The sequence below is a fragment of the Vulpes vulpes genome, chromosome 8, assembly GCF_048418805.1.
Source record: "Vulpes vulpes isolate BD-2025 chromosome 8, VulVul3, whole genome shotgun sequence".
NCBI lineage: Eukaryota > Metazoa > Chordata > Mammalia > Carnivora > Canidae > Vulpes > Vulpes vulpes.
The window spans coordinates 44,315,618-44,337,321 of NC_132787.1; the positions used below are offsets into that span (position 1 = coordinate 44,315,618).

The 21,704-nt window shown below is 47.3% G+C and overlaps 1 protein-coding gene across 3 annotated transcripts in view; it reads right to left on the reverse strand.

The window, feature by feature from the left end:
* The window catches only part of ADA2 (adenosine deaminase 2), a 32,648-nt gene that overhangs the window by 4,324 nt on the left and 6,620 nt on the right, over positions 1–21,704 (reverse strand). For 2 of the 3 annotated variants that reach the window (XM_072766368.1, XM_072766369.1), the window contains exons 4-9: positions 20,841–21,051; positions 10,310–10,437; positions 8,086–8,176; positions 6,748–6,856; positions 3,379–3,536; positions 2,585–2,787 (exon numbers count right to left, since the gene is read on the reverse strand). In XM_072766368.1, coding sequence (XP_072622469.1) covers positions 2,585–2,787; positions 3,379–3,536; positions 6,748–6,856; positions 8,086–8,176; positions 10,310–10,437; positions 20,841–21,051 — 900 coding nt within the window. Of the gene's footprint in view, positions 1–657; positions 2,129–2,584; positions 2,788–3,378; positions 3,537–6,747; positions 6,857–8,085; positions 8,177–10,309; positions 10,438–20,840; positions 21,052–21,704 lie in introns of those variants that run through there. The other variant, XM_025995500.2, reaches the window with a different exon arrangement.

A 21,704-nucleotide genomic window follows, 5' to 3' on the forward strand; every position in this document is an offset into this window, starting at 1 on the left:
GATGTTTCTAGTTCTCTGCTAGGACTCAGCCTATTGAACAAAGCATGCAAGACAAGACTAGCAGCTGGTTTAATTTGCCAAATCAGAGATCACACTAAGTCCAGGCCAGAGCCCTTACACTCCTGGAAGATGCCTATAATCATGACAACTTGCTACAGAAGTCCATTCTGCTCAGTTCCATTTTCACCATTTATTAAACATAAGTTGGCAGAGTTGGGACCTATATACTATCTACTGGGGTTGGTTAAGGCAATAAATCAAAGACTGTCAGAATTGGACAGGAGCTGAAAGGTCATCTTGTTCCATCTGGGTACCAGCCTGTGATTGAGGACCTCTAATCACCAAGAGTTTTTCCAGTGTCATGAACCAAATAGTGATAAACTACTAATGGAGAGAGGGTTGGCTGCGGCCTTTGAGCTCAGGTGCAGGTGATGGGTGATGAATGAGCAGACACTTGAATCCTCCGGGACTTCTAATGAATTCTTTGATCCTCCTACACTTCCTTTAGTCAAGTGAAGACAGGGCTGGCTTCTTGCCTTAATTCTCCTGAAAACCAGGTCAGGAGCCAGAATTTGATCACGGGAGATCTTTTCTTTGGGGGAGACTCTGCTCTGTTCTCTCCTGCTTCAGCAACCAGCTCAAAACATGCAGGTTATATCCATTCGTTCAACATATCCTTTATTGAGTACTGACTAGGTTTGGGGCATGGAGCAAGGCTCTGGGTTCACAATCATCAGTACTTGCCCACAGGGAGCTTACAGTCTGGTGGAAGTGAAGACTATAAACACATAAATAAATACGTAATTACAAATTATGGTAAGATAATACCATATTATTATGGTATTTCCTTCCTTGAAGAAGCAAGGTGCCATGAGAGAGATTAACAGGTTAGGGGTCTAGGAAACTTTTCTGACACAGGGACATTAAAAGTGAAGCCTGAAGGGTGAACAGGAGTCAGTTAGACAAAAGTGGAAAGAAAGACTCTCCCAGGCAATGAGAATGAGAAAAGACTTTGATGCAGCATAGAGTTTGAGATATTTGAGGAACAAAGGACCAATGTGGCCAGAATCTGGTGCTCTAGGGGAGCCTAGGGTGGGATGCTGCTGGAAGGAATCCAGGTTACAGAGGATGCTATATGCCCTGTTGAAACATTTGAGTTTTTCTAAGTGCACTGAGTAGTAAACAGTGGAGTAATCTGAATTAATTTTTAAAAGGTCATTGCTCTGTGAAAAATGTAATGAAGTAGGCAAAGAGAAGAAAGGAGAGATCAACTAAGAGGCTATTATAACTTAGACAAGAGGTGATAGCGGCTTGAACTCAGCCAACAGCAATACAGATAGAGAGGTGTGCAGAATTCAAGGTACATTTTGATGTAGGGAACAGGGAAGAAAGCAGTATCAAGAATTTTGCTGAGAAATTCTACTTAGAGCAACTCGGTGGGATGGGATGGAGGTGCCATTTACCAAGATGAGAAAGACCAGGAAAAGATTGAAAGGAAAGAGATTGAAAGTTCAGAATTGCACATAGGTTTCTGAGATTCCTGTGAACCATCCAAGTGAATAAACTGGGGATCATCAGCAAATAAATGATATTTAAAAGCAAAGGAATGGATGAGACTACCTAGAAAAAGACTATTGCGTAGAGAGAAAAGTAGAGGAGAGAAGCAGAGATGTGAACAGAAAAGCAAAAAGCAGCAAAACTGAGCCCTGAAGAATTCCAACACAGAGATCTGATAGAGAAGACCCTCTGGAAAAGGGACCCTGGAAGGAATGGCCAGAGAGAAAGGAGGAAACCAAGAAAATTGATGGCCTGAGGTTGAGAGAAAATAATATTTCAAAAAGATGAGTTTGGTAGACTGTTTAAGTGTTTCTGAGAGTCAAGCAATGTGGAGGCCATTGATGACCTTCATGAGGCAGTTTTGATAAAGAAATGGAGATAGAAACCATACTGGGTTCACGACTGACTGACCAAAGGTGAAAACAGCTTGCAGAGGGAAGCAGAGGAATACGGTAATAAATGGCTATCTTCTCACTTTGGCCACATGGCCAGGTCGGCTACAAACTTATCCCATCTCTCCTCCCAGGTTTTCATGGCAGCCTTTTTATCAATATCCAACAAGGTGCTGAACCTGTAGGAGAAAAGGCACCTAGGTCAGCCCCAGGAGAAAGGGTTAGGGAACAGTGAGGGGATCTAAGATGCTTGCAGAGCGTATTTTTTCCTCAGTCCAAGAACAATAATGAAAGAGAGAGGATGTGAAGAAAACCCACAGAAATCTTCCAGGCTTCTACCCTAAAACTCTAAGAGAGATAAATGCAAATTGTAGAGTGGAAAAGGGAGTGGAGGGATCCCTGGGTGGCGCAGCGGTTTGGCGCCTGCCTTTGGCCCAGGGCGCGATCCTGGAGACCCGGGATCGAATCCCACGTCGGGCTCCCGGTGCATGGAGCCTGCATCTCCCTCTGCCTGTGTCTCTGCCTCTCTCTCTCTCTCTCTCTCTGTGTGACTATCATAAATAAATAAAAAATTTAAAAAAAAAAAAAAAAAAGGAAAAGGGAGTGGAGATCTGGGAAGTACACAGGATACTCACTTGATGGAGTTCATGGCCAGCTGTTTGAGTGTCCTCAGATCAGCCTCCATTCCCCCAATGCCCATGAAGGCCTCATAGAAATCATAGGATAAGCCTTTGGCACCAAAGATAGCTGGGTCATCAGAGCTGATCACCATGGGATACCCAGTGGCCATCAGGACAGCAGCAGGGTGGTTTCGCAAGTCAGACACCAGTTTCAGAACCTGCCCAATAACAGGCAAATGAGGAAGACAAACTTTGACCAATAAAAAGAGTTGTCATGTGAGGTAAGACCATGTGGCATAACCAGCTCCTTATCCTTATCACCACTGAACATTGGAATGACTTCTGGGTACAACACAAAGAATAGAGCCAGTCCTCATGCTCTCCCTAATTTTCTCCAAGTTTCTTCACCACCACAAACATTTGGTCTCTTCTTGGTCTGGCTCAGAGCAGCTCTCCTAAACACACAAGAGAGGCTGGTGCACAAAGAACCCCAAGCAACTGTGGAAGCAGCGGGATCCTATGGCCCCTCCCACTTCACTGGCCTTCCTCACTGTCCCTTTAGCTTTGTCTACGGCTTTGCCCAAAATTCCACCCCATTGGGGACCCTCATTGCTGCCTCAATGTCATGAATGGGTTAGGCAAAGGGCTATTCTTAAATAACTTACTAATGAGAGTGAGACAGTGGAAGAATATAGAAAACAAGTGAGTTAAGGAGCAAGAAATTATACAGGAAAAAGTTTGGGAAACAGAACAGAGATTGAGACTGGAGGGAAAGATTGTACTGGGTTGGTCACATGGATCACGCTTACCTGATTGGAGATGGGACAGACTTCTATGGGAATGTTCTTCTTCCGGGAGTCAGCCCAGACTGCTGGGTGTTTGGTCAAAGCAAATCCATGGCCAATCCTGGTAGAGTTCAGTATTAGAGCATCCAGAAGGTTTCTATCTATGGAAGTACCCAGCCAATCTAGGGAAAAAGAGATAGTCTTCAATCAGATGGATCTGACCTGTAGACCATCCTCAGATAAAGGCTCCAGACTCCCAAGCAAGAAAAAGAACATTAGGGGATCCCTGGGTGGCTCAGTGGTTTAGCACCTGCCTTTGGCCCAGGGCATGATTATCAAGTCCTGCATCAGGTTCCCTGCACGGAGCCTGCTTCTCCCTCTGCCTGTGTCTCTGCCTCTCACTCTCTCTGTGTCTCTCATGAATAAATAAAATCTTAAAAAAAAAGAAAAAGAACATTCACACACACACACATACTTTCCTTATAACAATGCTAATGAGAAAAAAAAAAAACAATGCTAATGAGAGGTATGACAAGCCTTTTTTTAAAAATTTTTATTTATTTATGATAGTCACACAGAGAGAGAGAGAGAGAGGCAGAGACATAGGCAGAGGGAGAAGCAGGCTCCATGCACCGGGAGCCCGACGTGAGACTCGATCCCAGGTCTCCAGGATCAGGCCCCCAGCCGCAGGCAGCGCTCAACGCGCTAAACCGCTGTGCCACTGGGGCTGCCCCTCAACTTATATTTTCAACAGTATCAATTGCAAGATCAGTGACCAGCACAAAGAGGTGGCAGATACTGTTGGCTACCTAGTTCATCAGCCATCCCACTGTATCTCCCTTGTAGGCAGGACTTGCTTTGGAGCATGAAAATAACAGGTCTTGACTCTCCCAGCTTCCCTTGCAGCTAGGATAGTCTTTTTTTTTTTTTTTTCCTAGGATAGTCTTAATGCTGGCCTGGAAGGTTATTGGTGGGGAGCTCTTGGGCTTCCTCTCTGATAAAAGGAGATGTCCTGGGGGAAATATCTTATCTTTTGCTTTGCTGGAATAGTTACGCCTGAATGTAATTTGACTATATGAAAACCAAGTAAGGTGAAACCCTGGATTTGATGAAAACGGCAGAGGTCACTTATTATGTAAAATAAATGACTTTAGGGCATAGTTGGTTAAGTGTCTGCCTTCAGCTCAGGTTATGATCTCAGAGTCCTGGGATGAAGCCCCATGTTGAACTTCCTGCTCAGCGGAAGCTGAGCTCCCTCTCCCTCTGCCTCCCATCCCTGCTCATGCTCTCTCTCTCTCAAATGGATAAATAAAATTTTAAAAATAAATAAGAGATGACCTTGTTGCAAAACCTATTAAATGTATTCCATTCCTGGCAGCCAAAAGCATCCTTATCAATCTACAGGTAAAATATGAAAATTCACTTTTCTGTTAGGAATAAAACCCAACAATTCCCACTGTTGGTTAGGGCATGTTTTTCATGGTTAGGGTGGATTTTCACTGGTTTCCTATCTAAAAATTTCAAAGATTTCTTCCTTTTAAAAAATAAGAACATTACTCTTGGGTATTAAATACTCAGCTCCTGGCAAAATCTTTTCCTAGGGCCATGCATCTTAGAATGTGGTTAGATCCTATTATGCTGTTTCATACTGTTGAGATGATTTCACACAGCTAAGTACGATTTTCCCAACCAGACCACAAGCTCTTCAAGGTTAGTAACCACTACCCCTACCCCCTTACCCTAACCCCCACAAATAATTCTTCAAACCCGTAGAACAGCTTTGATCTAAATTGACTTGAAATGTCAGGAAAAAGGAGATTAATGTACACAGACCCTTCATCTGAGAGATGGTGTGATAAGGCAAGATTTCAACCTGGTTGTGAAATTCAAGCCCCCCAATGCACTCCACTTATCTTCTTGGTCTTCTTCTTCTTCTTCTCTCTCTCTCTCTCTCTCTCTCTTTTTTTTTTTTTTTTTTTTTTTTTTTTGTTTAAGATTTTATTTATTTATTCATGAGAGACACAGAGAGCCAGAGACACAGGCAGAGGAAGAAGCAGGCTCCATGCAGGGAACCCAAAGTGGGACTTGATCCCGGGACTCCGGGATCATGCCCTGAGCCAAAGGCAAAGGCTCAACTGCTGAGCCACCCAGGTGTCCTTCTCTTTGGTCTTCTAAGGATGACAGGTGCCTCAGGTACTCAGGGACGCCAGGTGGGATGCAGCAATAAGCTTTCCTCCTGATCTAAGCACCCAACATCTTCATTTTGACCTGAAATTACAGCCATGATCTGGGATTCCTTTTGCTTAGGGTTTACACATTTTAAAGACTGGGATATGGGAAGGTCTGAGAGATGACCCAGGAGCCTATGAAGTGAGCTTTGGGAAACAAAGGGGTGGCTAAGCCAATGGCATTTCAGAAACAATAGCAGTGGGGCCTGCTTGAGCTGGGTGTGGTCACCCCTTCAGCACTGATGAGTGTGGACAAAGCTTCCTATTTGCTAGAGCAGGCCTGGTCCTAGTCCGTCTCCTGCCACCTAACCCATGTATGACTTAAGACAGGTGAATTAATCTCCTAGGCACAATTCACTCATTATAAAATAGACATCAGAAAGGGCTCAAACTCAAGCTCCACTACTAACTAGCTCCTTACCCTTGGACCAACCACTCTATTTGGAGACTTGGGCAATAAAATGAGGAGGGGGGCACCTGGGTGGCTCAGTCGGTTAAAAGTCCAACTCTTGACTTCAGCTCAGGTCACGATTTCAGGGTCCTGAGATCAAGCCTGGTGTCTGACTCAGTGTTCAATGGGGAGTCTGTTTGAGATTCTCCCTCTCCCTCTGCCCCTCCTCTCTCTTCCCTCAAATAAATAAATATATCTTCAAAGTAAAATAAAATAAAATGGAGATAAAAACACCTTCCCAGCAGAACTGGAGTGAGAATTAGTAATAATAATATATATATATATATATATATATATATATATATATATATATATATTTTAAAGATTTATTTATTTATTTGTTCATGATAGATATATATAGAGAGAGGCAGAGACACAGGCAGAGGGAGAAGCAGGCTCCATGTTGGGAACCCCGCATGGGACTCGATCCCAGGACTCCAGGATCACGCCCTGAGCCAAAGGCAGGCGCTAAACTGCTGAGCCACCCAGGGATCCCCAGTAATAATATATTTAATGTGCCAGATATTGTTATTCCTTCTCCAGGGGCTTGCCATCAGGATTAAGTGAAATAATGCATACAAAATGGACAAATACAATAAAACGACTCTCAACAATATCAATACTGCCCCAGGATCCTATCAGTTCTCTTGAGTGATGATGAGAACCCCTCCTATCTATCACCTCCTCTGTTTTGCTTGTATCCATATGGCTCACCTGTCTCTCCAGCATGGAAAAAGTAAGGCAGTTTAACACCATGCAAGGTAGGAATCATCAAAGCCTCCTTGTAGTCAAACAAGGAGTAGCCAGTGTCTTCATGCCCCACCTGCAGGACAGAGAAGAGGGGACATGGAGCCATCTGCTTGGTCCGTGCCTCAGCTGTAACTACAACAAAATTATGCTTTGCAAATTAAACGACACATACCCCACACACACCCCGGGATTTGTAGCTATGTGCCACGAGTAGAGTACCTTAGGATAAAAAGTGTATTTCCTTCAGAATGCCTATTTTAATTTGTTGGGGAAGGGGACAATGACACATTTTTATAGTAAGCCAAATATGGATATTCAATGTAGTAGAATGGAGTGCAGACTTAATAATGAGTTGGAACTTGCAAGTAGATCCCTTTGAACAACTACTATCCCCCTTCCAACCCCAAATTCCTTCCAGGACTTGTCCATTACAGTCCTTCTAGGGACTGATCTGGAAGCTCTATACTAGAGGTGCTTAGTCAGCCTCCTTTGTCCATTCCTATGGAGCAACTGGGTGGCTCAGTCATTTAAATGTCTGCTTTCAGCTCAGGTCATTATCCCAGGGTCCTGGGATCAAGTCCTACATGGGGCTCCCTGCTCACCAGGGAGTCTGCTTCTCCCTCTCCCTCTGTCCTTCACCTCTCCCTGTGCTCTCTCTCTGGGTCAGATAAATAAATAAAATCAGGTAAAAAGTAGTTTCTATAAGAGGGAGTCAGGACGGCCTTTGAGCCAGTTAGCTCCAACTAATTTAGCTTCCTTCATGAGATTGATGGGTTATCACCTGGGAAGTGTGCCCTGGCTGTTGGAGCTTGGCTATGGCTTTGATTTGGTGGAGGGTCAGGGCACCACCTATGGATGTGCAGCTTCGGAAGTAGCTGAGGAAGCAAATGGGATGGAGGGGCAAGGGACAACTCTATATCCTTGACAGTTTTGCCCAGGGCTATCCCCATCTCTGCTTCCAAACCCCCTGCCGCCGCCCCCCTCCCTGTGCCACAGTTTAAAGAGCCCCCTGTAGGTAGGTAGAAAGAGGGCGGATGGCAGGGGAATGGGACTAAGCCCACCATTACTGCCCAACCTCCTCAAATTCCTTTCTTATTCTGGAACTCCCCCTTTCAGCCTCCTGGCCCTTTCTGCTCCCCTTCTTCTTGGAGCTGTCTTCATCCTGCTGGCCCCCAGAGAAGGTCAGTGCTAAGCTCTGGCCAGGCCTGTGCCTCTACAAAGGGTTTGGTGGGAGCTGCCAAGGCCTGCAGGAAGAGCAGCTCCTGGGCCCCGTTCTCAGCTTCGTCATGCACAGTCCATTACCAGGTCAAACCCTGCCACCATCCTGGGGAACATGGTTCGAAGCGCCATGGCTGTTTGCACGGATTTCATGATGAAGGACACATTTTTAAATCTGCGAGAGACAGAAGCAGGGGCAACAGCATGATTTGACGTTGGCACTGCTGGGCACCCCCAAGTGGCTCCACTAGTGCCTGGGGCTGAGCTGGTCCAGGGTACGCAGCAGCCACTTCCCACACCCTCGCCCCACTGCCCACATGACCCTGTGCTGCCCGGGCTACTGGGATCCCTACCAGTGGCTACATCTGAGAAATACATCACCCATGGGCAGCCCGGGTGGCTCAGCGGTTTAGCGCCGCCTTTGGCCCGGGGCGTGATCCTGGAGACCCGGGATCGAGTCCCATGTCAGGCTCCCTGCATGGAGCCTGCTTCTCCCTCTGCCTGTGTCTCTGCCTCTCTCTCTGTGTGTGTGTCTCTCATGAATAAATAAATAAACCAATCCGAATATTTGTCTCTTAAAAAAAAAAAAGAAAGAAGGAAATACATCACCCAAACCGAACCCTATCCAGGACTCTGGCTGGCTACAGAGGAACCCATAGTGTCTGAAAAGCAAAATGAGGAAGAGAGATTCATGGGATAAGTTTCATTTATCTACATTTGGATGAAGCAAAGAGGCCTCGTTCAAAAGTTGCCCTGCATCCCTGAGAGGATGGTTTCCCGAAGTGGGTGCCCTGTAGAACCTGAAATGCAACAGATCACCCAAGTCCCTGTCAGGTCAGCTAGACCTGGCACCTATAAGTCCTCTGCCTCCAATTAAATCAGCAAAGCCCTGGGCACTACAGAAATCACAAAACCAAACTGTCTGTCTTCTCTCCACACTCCCTCTGCTCAAGTCCAGGATAGGGACGAGGCAAGCAGCACAACAGAAGCACCAAAGGGAAAAGTCTGGTACAACTCTGTGACAGAACAAAGATCTCGGGCAGCCCCGGTGGCTCCGCAGTTTAGCGCCGCCTGCAGCCCAGGGCATGATCCTGAAGACCCGGGATCGAGTCCCACGTCAGGCTCTATGTGTGGTGCTTGCTTCTCCCTCTGCCTGTCTCTCTCTCTCTCTGTGTCTCTATGAATAAATAAAATAAAATCTTAAAAAAAAAGGAAATTATTAAAAAAAAAAAAAAGAACAAAGATCTCTGCAAAGCAGCTGACTCACTTGTTCCTCAGTTCTGTGGGCTTAGATTCCTCCCACCCCCTCCCCCATACCTGCTCATTCCCTCTCCTTCAGAGCTCTAAGGGAACACAGGAGCATTTACCACCTGCTGCCCAGCCCTCACATCCTCTTGCTATTGACCCCCAGGGAGCCTCTGAGGGGACCCAAGGGGCCCAGCTTGCAAGCCCCCTCCTGGCTGACTAGCACACAGGTGTAGGCCTCTACTCAGCAAGCCCCAAGCCCTCACAAGGAGTGGAGGGGCCTCAGCAAGGATGGGGCAGGAGGTGTCTGACTGCTCTCCAAGAGCCCAGCCTCTAGAGTTGGCTGAGCAAATGGAGGAGCTGCCCTTCCCCAAGCCCTGACTCAGTGTTGATCCCCATATGATTGCTCCACATCCCCAGCCCTGTGTATCACAGGCCTTAGACTGGCCACCCTTTGACAGGAGGAGAGAGCCTGCCTTGGTAAAATCAGAAGGGAAGTTAAGCGATAAAGCTTTCTGCTCTTGCTTGGGGAAAGAGTGGGCCCTTGTTCACACCACCAAGTCCCACATCCATGCTCCTGCTGGGCGTCCACACACAGACTCTGAGGTAGCTGTCCCTCAGGGCTGGGTCATCAGTCAAGGCCTTGCACAAAGCCATCCACAGCCATCCACAGCACATGGCTGACATTAGGCAGAACCCCAAAGGCAAATTGAAACAAAGAAATGAGCCAGTTATCTGAACATATAAGCAAAAACATATCCATAACTGAGTCATCCAGGCCAACATGGGGTCAGAACCTAGAATTATCTGGATAATTGCCAAAGTTCTTCATTTCAGCCTAGGGGGGTGGATTCAAACAGGAAATGACTTTAGAGGTAGGTGTTTGCACACATGCACAAACATATCTGCCAAGCCCATGGCTCTTTGGCAGCAGGGGTAGGTCTCTGACACCAGCCCCCTAGCCTCCCAGCCTCCCTTTCTCCTCCCCTCCCTTCCCAGTCTAGTGGCTCTGCCTGCACCCCATTCTCCCAAATCCTGCAGCTTCAGCTATGTTCTCTCTCACCTGTGATCCGTATAAATGAGTTTGATTCCAATGAACCCAGGATGCTTTTTCGCAAACTTATAAGCCACTTCTCTATAAGTCCTCACTGACCACTCTCGGCTATGGACGGTCCCATTCAGTTCATACACCTGAGAAGGAAGCATGGTCATGATCAGACATTGGAGGTGAGTGAACTTCATTCTCATGGCCAAAAATATCTAAAGCCAGATCGGACTTTACAATTTCCTTGTCCAGAGCCTTCAACAGCCTCTGATATTTATCAGAAGTCCTAGTCCTATGTGGGAGAATGCTCTTGAACACCCAAAAGCTGGGTGTCTGCCTGACTGATTCATTCATTACTGGGTCCTTGCACCTAAAGCAGTGCCTGGCACATGGTGGGCACCCAATAGGCATTTGTGTAATGAATGCAGAACAGGTCAGCTGGGGATAGGAAACAGCCAAAAAGAGGAGTCCAAGGACCCACTTCATCTCCTCACTTTACCACCTCTAGGTGGGATGTCCCCTGAAGTGGACATGGTTAGGAGCAGAGTGCGAAGAGCCAGCAAGGGACTGTGGGTAAGGCAACAAGAATGAACAAGTGTCCTCTGTGAGAGACCGGAAAAGAGTGGGTACATCCCCTGTAGTATCCCCTGCAGCATCCTCTGCAGCTCCTGTCTCCTCCCCCATCACGGGGTCAGCTCTCAGCCACTTGGTCAGCTCTCAGCCCAGCCAAAGTGGCAGTTCAGGGTCAGGACAGGATATGGGAATTTCCAAAGAGATTGTGAAGCAAAGGAAGATGCAAAGAAATAATATGCAGAAGTTATTTCTATGACTCTCAGTTAAAAACCTATGGTGAAAAAACAAAACAAAACAAAACAAACAAACAAAAAGAAAACCCTATGGTGTGGGGCCCCTGAGTGGCTCAGTGGTTGAGCATCTGCCTTCAACACAGGTCATGACCCTGGGGTCCTGGGATCGAGCCCCACATTGCACTCCCCACAGGGAGCCTGCTTCTCCCTCTGCCTGTGTCTCTGTCTCTCTCTCTCTCTCATGAATAAATAAATAAAATCTTAAAAACAACAACAACAACAAAACCCTGCCTTGTGCAAGAAAACAGGCTAGGCTCTGGAAGGGTAGCCAATGCTAGTAAGACAAGACGCCTGCCCTTAAGGAGTTCCCAAAGACAGGCTCCATTCATTTTTGTGATACAAAGCCAGAAGAATTAAGTGCTAAATAGAGGTTTATGGGACCTCAGAGGAAAAAGGGGGTAGGATCAGATAAACTTTTTTTTTTTAAGATTTTATTTATTTATTCATGAGAGACACACACACACAGAGAGGCAGAGACACAAGTAGAGGGAGAAGCAGGCTCCATGCAGGGAGCCTGATGTGGGACTCATCCCAGGACCCCAGGATCACACCCTGGGCTGAAGGCAGGCGCTAAACCACTGAGCCACCCAGGGATCCCCGAAAAGCTTTTTGAGGGAAATGGCATTGAAGCTGGGCCAGCTCTGCACTGGCCCCTCTGGCTAAAGCATTGCTAATCCTGGCATGGGGAGCAATGGTTCCACACAGAGCCAGAGCTGCTGGGATTCAGGGAGCAGAGGCTGAAGGGCAGAGGCAGAATGGAAGTCATGAGCTCTCTCATCACCTAAAGTAGAGAAATCCTTTCTCCTGACTGGGGTCAGGTCTTGTATCCTGGCATCCCAGGACACAGTGGTCTCCAGGAACCTTTTCTCATTGCCAGCCAATCACTTGCTCACTCTTGCCAGCCCAGGGCTCCTGCCCTTTCCCTCCTAGCTGTGCCCTGGAAGTGCTGCCTTTTGTTCCAGGGCAGCCTTCCCAGCACCCTCTTCTCTCCAGGCCAACAGAGCAGCCTTTTTGCTCTTTCACCTCCGAGGGTCCTGTCCTACAACCCAGGTTGGGGGAAGTGGAGTGAATGAACAGCTGTTTCCAACCCCTTCTCTTGGCCTCATTGGCCTTGGTTCTTTGGTTTCCTCTGCTGCTGCCCAGTGAAGCCTGACGTCTCATGCAGTCCCCCACAAGGCTGCCTCAGCCCCTCAACTGGGCTCACTCTCAGCAGGTGGATCTTCCCTAACTGCTTAGCCTCGGAGTGGACATGCTCAGGCTTACTGAAATTTAAAGCTGTCAGTACTTTCCAGAGGAGAGAATCCTTAGTATTGCTAACTCAGTATCTAGTATAGCCTGCTACTATTATTATTTTTACTGAAGGAGATTAGAACATGCCACCCTAAAATATGCTACTTTTGCATAAGGATTATTATGAGTAGAAGGCAATCAAGCCAATCAAGACAGAGCTCTGTGACTTCCTCCCATCTGCCTAAAAGCAAGGTATTAACTCTCATGAAGATGCTCCCTCTCCCATCTCCCCGCACCAGGAGAACAAGGCTTATCACTGGAGACACAAGGTCAGCATGGAGATGGGTGTAATGTAGCCCTTATCTTGTGTGAGCTTCCCCCACATAGCTCCCTTACCACAATTTACTACCCCAGAAACCCAAACCCCTTTTCCTCTATATCGCCGTTTCTCCACAATTTATCAACACTGGTTAAAATAGTGTATAAGCACTTGATCTATCCATTTTTGGAAGGCTTCACTGTTTTCTACACAAAGGCTTCCAAGCACTTAAAAATTAAATAATAACATCAAATGCGATTTTTCCGCCTTTTCTCCTGTTAATGTAGCTTTTGTCAGTTTGATTTGCAGGCCCAAAACAAGAACCTTAAAAGGGTAAAGAAAAGCTTGATGTCATCCTCTCCTACTTTACCAAGGATTTTTAAAAGAACTCTTCCTGCCACTGATCAAGGCTTACAGACTTCCAGGTGCTCTGCTAGAATCTTCACATCTTTGATGCCTACAGAACCTATACGCTGTACCCCAGCAGTCCTCCAAGTGTGGCCAGGGAACCCCTGTGGGTCCCCTACTTTTCCAGGCAGTCTGCAAAATCAGAAACTCTCCTCATGAAAAGTTTAAGATCTTATTTGTCTTTTTCATTCTCCTCGCATAAGGGTACAGAATTTTTCAGAAGTTGCATCACTTGTGACAATATTGCCCTGACAAATAATGGATTGTGTGCTTGCATAGCCTTGAGTTTTGAAATCTTCTCAGTTTTAGTTTCTCATACAAGATAAGTTATACAGGATATCATAGATATAATCCATACAAACAAAAGTTCTTTAGGATCCTCCAAAATTTTTGAGTGTAAAAATTTGAGAACAGTTGCATTTAACCAACCCAGAACTGGTACTTGAAGTTTTCTTGGCATTTTCTAGGTGATTTGCAGAAGGGAAGACCAGAATTCTTCCCCATGCTTTGACTGCTATGTCATTACTGAGTCCCCTGCCCAGACACACCAACTGGATTGTAGACCACTGTCGGCAGGATCCAGGTCCTTTGGATCTTCCCACCATCTCCTCCTATAGCCCTAGTGCAGGAGCTCTACAAATAAGCATTAACTAGAGAAGAGTTTATTCTTCATTACTAAGCCCCAGGCAGCAGTTTTAAAGAAGGGATGAATAGATGGATATCAGAGGGGTAGCCAATAGAGTAGTGCTAGCAGAACTGAAGGGGAACAAAAGAACCTTAAAAAAAAAAATCAACAAATGACAATTCTGCCTAAAAGAAGATCCTGGGCATATTAAACAAGTCTGGGGAGATATGCAAATGACACAACCAGAAGCCTGATGGGGGCTTGCATACGGGCCGCACTTCCAAGCCATCAATTCTGTCATTCCAGTACTTATTGAAGGAGAATCTGGGACCCCTGCCTTGCAGGGTTCCAATCCCACTGCCAGTTCCCATAGCATGGAAGGTTGTGAAGAAGGAATCTGGCCCCTGGGGCTGCAGATGCCAGAGCCCTAGTCTTTTGGTACCTCAGTAAATCACCACAGGGGCTGCCCATATCTTGTACTCCTAGGCTTCTGGCCTCTGGCCAAGAAACTGCAGGCTTTATGGAAGCACCTAGGGCAGGATCTGAATGTGCACAAGCACCCCGATTTAAAGGAACAAGAGACTTGTTTCAGGGGGAGACCTGCAACGCCTCACAGCCTTACAGCCACTCCACTATAGGTCAGAAACTTGCTAGGAAGCCAGGCATTCAAGTAAAGTTCTCAGTTGGCTAGAGGGTTCTGGACAGCCTTCTGGGTCAGGCTCCCGGTGGAGATATGTTCTGTCCAGGCAATCATACCTCACAGCACAGGGTCAATGCAAGGATAAAATGAGTTAATATTTGGAAAGCAAAAAAAAAAAAAAAAAAAAAGAAGAAGAAGAAGAAGAAGAAGAAAAGAAAAAAAGAAAAAGAAAAAATTGGAAAGCATTCAGAAATTATAACTGTTGGGGCACCTGGCTGACTCAGCCAGAAGAGCCTGCAACTCTTGATCTCGGGGTTATGAGTTCAAGCCCCCATTGAGTGCAGAGATTACTTTTAAAAATTAAAACTTAAGGTCCCCTGGGTGGCTCAATCAGTTAGGCATCTGCCTTTGGCTCAGGTCATGTTCCCAGGGTTCCAGGATGGAGTTCCACAGAGTCCAGTATCCAGCTCTCTGCCCAGCGGGAGTCTCCTCCCTCTGCCTCTCACCCGGCTTGTACTCAAGCTCGTTCTCTCACTCTCTCTCTCTGAAATAAATAAATAAATAAATAAATAAATAAATAAATAAATAAAATCTTTAAAAAATTAAAACTTAAAAAAATGAGAACTATTAATAATATTACCAATCTTATTTGTTTTAAGATTTTATTTATTTATTAATGAGAGACACAGAGAGAGAGAGGCAGAGACACAGGCAGAGTGGGAAGCAGGCTCCATGCAGGGAGCCTGACATGGGACTCGATCCCGGGTCTCCAAGATCAGGCCCTGGGCTGAAGGCAGCACTAAACCGCTGAGCCATCTGGGCCGTCTCTATTACCAATCTTATTATTACCGCTAGATGTAGAAAAACAACTCAAAATCTGCAGTTATCCTAGGACGATGAGTTAATATCCTAGAATTTAGCAATCAGTAAGTACAAGTAGGAGGTTTCTCTAAGACTATGTGATACAAAAGCTGCTATATCCATGTAATAAGCCCTTTTGAGTTGAAAACACATTGGATTCAATATAGATTATCTCCATTTTAAATTATAGTTTAATTGTGAAACTATGAAGTTGGCTATTTACATTAATCAATATAACTAGTTTTCACCACTAGAGCACCATGCATTTAGCCTGCACTAACTGAGCTTCTATTATGTGCCTGGTATATGCCAAGAGCTTTATATCACAATCTCATTTCATCTTCAAAACTACACTACCAGGTAGTTCTTATTTTACAGATGGAGATTACAAGGCTGAGAAAGGCTAAGAAACTCAGTCCTACTTCCCAACAGGACGTTCAGAATCTTGCTGACCCTGGGTGTCTCCTGTCATCAGAGCAGCTCTGTCTTCTAGTGACTCAGGTCCCAGTGTCCCAGCTCTGGCTGCACATTAGAATCACCTGAGGAGGCGGAAATGCCTGGGTCTCACCCTAGACTAATTAAATCAGAATCTCTGGGGTAGAACACAATCCATTATTTGTTTGTTTGAATCTCCCCAGGTGCTTCTAATATACAATGTCCAGCTAGGGTTAAGATCTACCATTTTTGTGGACTTGACAGGCAAGTAAACAGCGTGATTACTGCATAGCAGGATAAATGCTATTATGATGGGGAGCAGCTAAGAGAGTTATCCCAACCTCGATTGTCTGTGTTCTTGCAGAGTTACACCAGTAACAAGAGACTTCAGCAACAAGCCAGGTGGAATTTTCAATGGAGGATCTGCCAAGAATCCAGGAAAAACCCTGGTGGTAGGGAGTGGGTAGGCCAAGCAACGGTAGCGTTTGTTACACAAGTGGCAGCATCCAAGAAAACGTCTGGGCACGACCATATTGGGTGCACCACCCTCTCTCCTAAGACCCCTGTCAGTTAGTGCCAGCAGGCCAATCTCCTGTTGATAATCCTCTGGGGTCTTACAAGAGCTCCAGTCTGAAGACTGGCCAGGACCGAGTCTGGGCCTCAGATTGCGACCGTGGGGGAAGGGACTGGAGCCCAGGAGATAAGACCCGCCTAGCAACTGTTGCTAAAGGCAAGTAGCCTTTGTTATCAAGCATTAGTAACACAATAGGAGGCTGAGCAGCCAGGATAGTCCATCAACATCATCCCAGGCCCTGAATTAGCCCCACAAGCAAGAAGGGGGAGGCTGTGAGGCTCAGCAAAAGAATTCCGGTGCAGGCGGTTTTTAGTTGTTAATGTGCGGATGGCTCCCCCTACTCTGGCTAACGGGGGGCAGTAAGGCAGAGACTCTCCGTTGCAAGAGGCCTTTGTTCCAGGGTCAGAGCAGAACAAATGGTCAAATCCCATCCCCCTCAGCCTCTCCAGAATCCCAAATCCCAGCAGCCTTCCACCTTCTAGGACTTCTAGGATGGCGGGGGGTGAGCAGAGTGGAGCAGAGGTTCGGAGCAAGGCAGGGGCTCGGAGCTAAATCCCGGAGCCCACTCCACCGCGGGGCAAGGAGAAAGCAGCCCCGCAGGAAAGGAGGAGGGAGGAAGCGGGAATCAACTGCGGCCCTCCAGTTCTCTGCATCTTCCCCTAAATGCTTCCCACCGGCTCAAGATGAGAGTCCCCGTCCGGAGCACGGCCGAGGCCTCCGCGATCCCCCTTCCTCTCCGCTCCGCCCTCAGGCGCCCAGGCCCGGCCACCGCGGAGGGGCTACCTCCCGCGGGGAAGGCCCGCCAGGAAGCGAGCCCTCAGCCCGGGCGAGCGGCCGATCCCAGGGGCTCTGTGCCCCTAGACAGGGAGGAGCCTCGAAGGCCGAAGCCCCCTCCGGGGAGCTCCTCCGGAGGTGGGGCATGGCTGCCTCAATGCCCGTAAAGTCCAGCAACCTGGCCTCCGGGCATCGCTCCTTACCACCAGTGTGACCTTGACGGAGCCCCCGGGCCCTTCTACGCCTCGGCTTCGGGCCTGCCCGGCGCACGCTCGCTCAGCAGCCGAGGGCTTTGCAGAGGTCGAGGCGAAGCCGGCCCTTGCTGCCAGCGCGGTCTGGGTCCGACCATCTGCATCAGAATCAGTGAGAGGAGCGGGGAAAGCGACTTGATTTTGCGGCTCCCTGGCCCTCCCCAAGAGCACAGAACGAGAATTCTGGGAGGTGGGGGTTTAAACCTGGATTTTAAAGAGCACCTCCAGATCATTCATACAGCAGCCAAGTTTGAGGGCCGCCACCACCAAGCATGATTATCACTATTGGTGCCCCTTGGCAACGTAAGGTGTCGTGTCCGTCTGAAATACCTCACGACCTGACAAAAATAAGGAGGCAACAAATGCCTGGTGCTGGAAATCTGCATCACCAGGAGACAAAGACGAGAGACGTGCACTCGGGCGGGGGAGGGGGAGGGGTTAGGGAGGGGTTGTCTGACGTGCAAACCAGCTTCTGTGGGACCAAGAGAGGAGGACAGACTTAGAGGGGCTGGAGCCCAGACTTGGAGAATAAACAGGCTGAAACAGGGGAATAAATTGTTCTGGGAAGTGAAATTTTTTATACCTCACATAGGCCAGGCCCACTGCCAGCTCATCTCTTTGAAAGTCTTCTCTTAATAGGTGGAGGGACCCTCTCTTCCTGTAAAAGGATAGTTTGTGTCCAGGTCTTATTTATTCTGCTCACAAAACTGCTGAAAGCTCTACGGTGGGCACAAAGGTCACCCTCACTCCCACTTCCCGGGAACTATACTCAGAGCTTTCACAACCACACAAACGTCAGACCCCAGGGCAGATGGGCACCCTTATCTGGGAGCCACCTCTTCAGGAACCCCCAGGGCCAGGCCTTAAACTAACATCAGGTGGGGATTAACATATCTAAGGGGAAAGGTGGGTCAGTCCTGAGAATTGGCCTGGAGGAAGCTTTATGAAGGAAAGGGGAGCCCTGATCCACAAACTGGAATTACTGGTTCTTGGGATAGGTGTATCCTTCATTACAGGGTCCTTGAACACTTTAGATCAAACTGGGGGTAATAAAATCAGTTCAGGGATCCCAACAAGAATTTAAAAATTGGGACACCTGGGTGGCTCAGTGGTTGAGCACCCGCCTTCGGCTCAGGGCATGATCCTGGAGTCCTGAGATTGAGTCCCACATTGGGCTCCCTGTATGGAGCCTGCTTCTCCCTCTGCCTGTGTCTCTGCCTCTCTCTGTCTGTCTCTCATGAATAAATAAAATCTAAAAAAAAAAAAAAAAAAAAAATTAAAAATTTGGGGAGTGCCTGGGAGGCTCAGTCGGTTGGGCATCTGCCTTCAGCTCAAGTCATGGTCCCAGGGTCCTGAATGGAGCCCCACATTAGGCTCCCGGAGCAGTGGAGAGTCTGCTTCCCCCCTCCCTCTGCTGCTCCACTTGATTGCACTCTCTCAATTTCTCTCTCTCTCTCTCTCTGTTTCTCTCATGAATAAATGAATAAAATATTTTTTAAAAATTTTTTAGAATGCACAAATATCAGAATCTCTGTACATTGCTATGTTTCATAGATAAGTAATGGATACATGTGGAAACACTGTTTTCAATAAAGTCAATTTATTCTAGCACTTTACCCACCCTGGGAAAAGGATAATAATTTTCATCAGATTTTCCAAAGATTAAGAACACTGTTATGGACCCCCTTAGATTCTCAGAGCTTAGTGACAGGCTTATTATTGGTCTCTGGCTCACCAACATCCTTCTGGCTATAACCTGGCTTCAGGAAAGTCTAAGATTTGCCTTCAAATCTTGAAGTTCTCTCAGGAGAACTTCCCAATCAAGATGCTTAAGTGTCTGGTCTAATTGATAGTTTTCTCTGGAAACCAGCATTCTGACTTTCTTGTTTATACTTCTGTCTCTTATGAATTTGGTCAATGTGTTTCAGTCCTCTGGAGCACTATCACTTCTGAGTGTACAAACAATAAAATTTCTGAGCCTGTAAAGACCATGGAATATGGTAACAAAGCCAAAATAATGCCAGCCTGTAGACCTTACCACAAACTTAAAGGTCAGTCACCAAGGCGTTGGTATGCTCAATAAATATTTCAATGAATGAGCAGACTAGTTAGGATACAATATCCGGGAGAGCTCTACATAAAGGTCACGTACTGCAAGCCACTTAAAATCTTCAAGCAGCTCAAACTCTCTGTGAACCCACCAAATGAAACATTCAGAAATCCTGCCGACTCCCACAGCACCCAAATCCCTCCCACAAATAGTCCTTAGGGAAGTTCTGTCCAACAGATATCCCAAAGGAATGGACCAGGAACATCTGATCACCTGGGCTGCTCTCCTAACAAGGCATCCTCTAAAGTGGAGGCCATCTTAGTTCTCTCCTGCTTTGATAACACTCCTTCTCAGCCTGCTTCATGAACTTTCCATCTTATTTCTGTTTGCAGGGTCCCCTTCTTGGCCTGCTCCTCTTTTCAACTGATGGCTTTGGTGGGAACCTCCTCCCTCTGACAGTTTTAGGGATTACCTTTCCGCAGACAAATGTCAAACATCTGTTTCCAGGCTAGAACTCTCCTGCGGGTTCCAAAGTCATGTATGCAGCCACTTCCTCGACATCTTCATAGGGTTGTCTCCTAGACACCTCCAACTCTACAGGTTCAAAACCAAACTTTCTATTCTCCTTCCCATCCTGCTCCTCTTCTTACATCCCCTATCTCCATCAAGGTCACTACCCAACTCAAGTCAACTCAAGTCAATCAACTCAAGCCAAATGCCATCCAAAGTCTTCACCCCCACATGGTTGGTCAGTAAGACCTCTGGAGTCCTCCTCCAGCACACTGCACATCTCCTCGTTGCTTCTGTCTCCTAGCTTTGTCATCTCACACCTGCTATTCCCCTGCTCTCCCAGCCTCCGTCCCCACCTCTCTCACTGGGCAACCTTCTCATTGCAGTCCATTCTCCCCAGTGCTACCAGGGTGATCCATTTGCCAAACCCATCAGCTGTCCCAGGACCAAGAGCATAGTCCTGAGGGACTCTGGGAAACTAAATTTTTTTTTAAAGATTTTATTTATTTATTCATGAGAGAGAGAGAGAGAGACAAGCAGAGGGAGAAGCAGGTTCCTCTCAGGGAGCCCGACATGGGACTCGATCCCAGGTCTCCAGGATCATGCCCTAGGGCGAAGGCAGGCTGAGCCACCCAGGGATCCCCGAAACTAAATTTTGTTATGAAAGGAGACAGGTCAAGGAAGGTCCAGACATGAGACACTGCTCAGAGTTCAAGGCCAGGGAACCCCAAGCAGCCAGCAGGCAATAATGTGTATCTGGGAGAAGGTAAGAAGTAGGGGTCATGAGAGAAGGGGGTAAAGGGCAGTGGGGGGGATGTTCACGGTATCATAGGGGCCAGACAATACAGAGCAAGGTTTCCTTGCTCATGGGGGCCCTGGAAAGACACATTTCCCATTCAGGATAAAACCAGCATCCAATCCTATAGCAGTAGGATGGGGAGCCAGTGAAGACCTACAGGGTAAGATCTGAAAGTCAAGCCAGAGCAGAGGAGAGGGGTGGACTCACCGGGAACAGCATGGCTCTGAGCTCCAGGTAGAGCACATTGTCCTGGTAGAACTCCTCCAGGGCCTGGAAGACGTAGTCTCTAAACACTGGCGCATAGTAGACAAGGCCAGAAATTGTGAAGAAGATGCTTTGAAACTTGGACCAGACAATAGCTTGGTTTGCGTAAGCCACCTCAGGGTTCTCAGTCATCAGAGTGAAATTCTTCAGCAGTCTGTCCAGGACACAAAGGGAAAAATTGAGGAAGTGTGTTTCAAGCCACAGCCTTCAGGTACCTGCAGGATTCCTGCCCACCTTGCCTCTCCTGCCAGAAGCAAACCCAAATGCCTTGTAGGAGCAGTGATGAGAGGCCAGGGGAAGCACAGAGCTCTCTGATGGGGGCCCCCTCCCTGAGATCCACCGTGTGCCTCTCAGGACCCAGCTCAAGGCGGGATGCTCCCACCGACCAGGCTCTCCTGCCCCTCTCCACATGCTTAGCCAGCTCGTCCCCACTGTCGGACCAAGTTCTCTTTAGGGGGTGTTATGCACTGAATTGTATCCCCCTAAAATCCATACATTGATGGGATGCCTGGGTGGCTCAGCAGTTGAGCACCTACCTTTGGCCCAGGGTGTGATCCTGGAGACCAGGGATTGAGTCCCACGTCAGGCTCCCTGCATGGAGCCTGCTTCTCCCTCTGTCTGTCTCTCTGCCTCTCTTTCTTTCTCTATCTCTCTCATGAATAAATAAATAAAATCTTAAAAAAAGAAAATAAAAAAAAAAATCCATACATTGAAATCTTCACCCTCAATGGGACCGTATTTGAAGAAAAGTCCTTTCTGGTGGTAATTAAGGTTAAATGAGGTCATAAGGGTGGGGCCCACACAGAA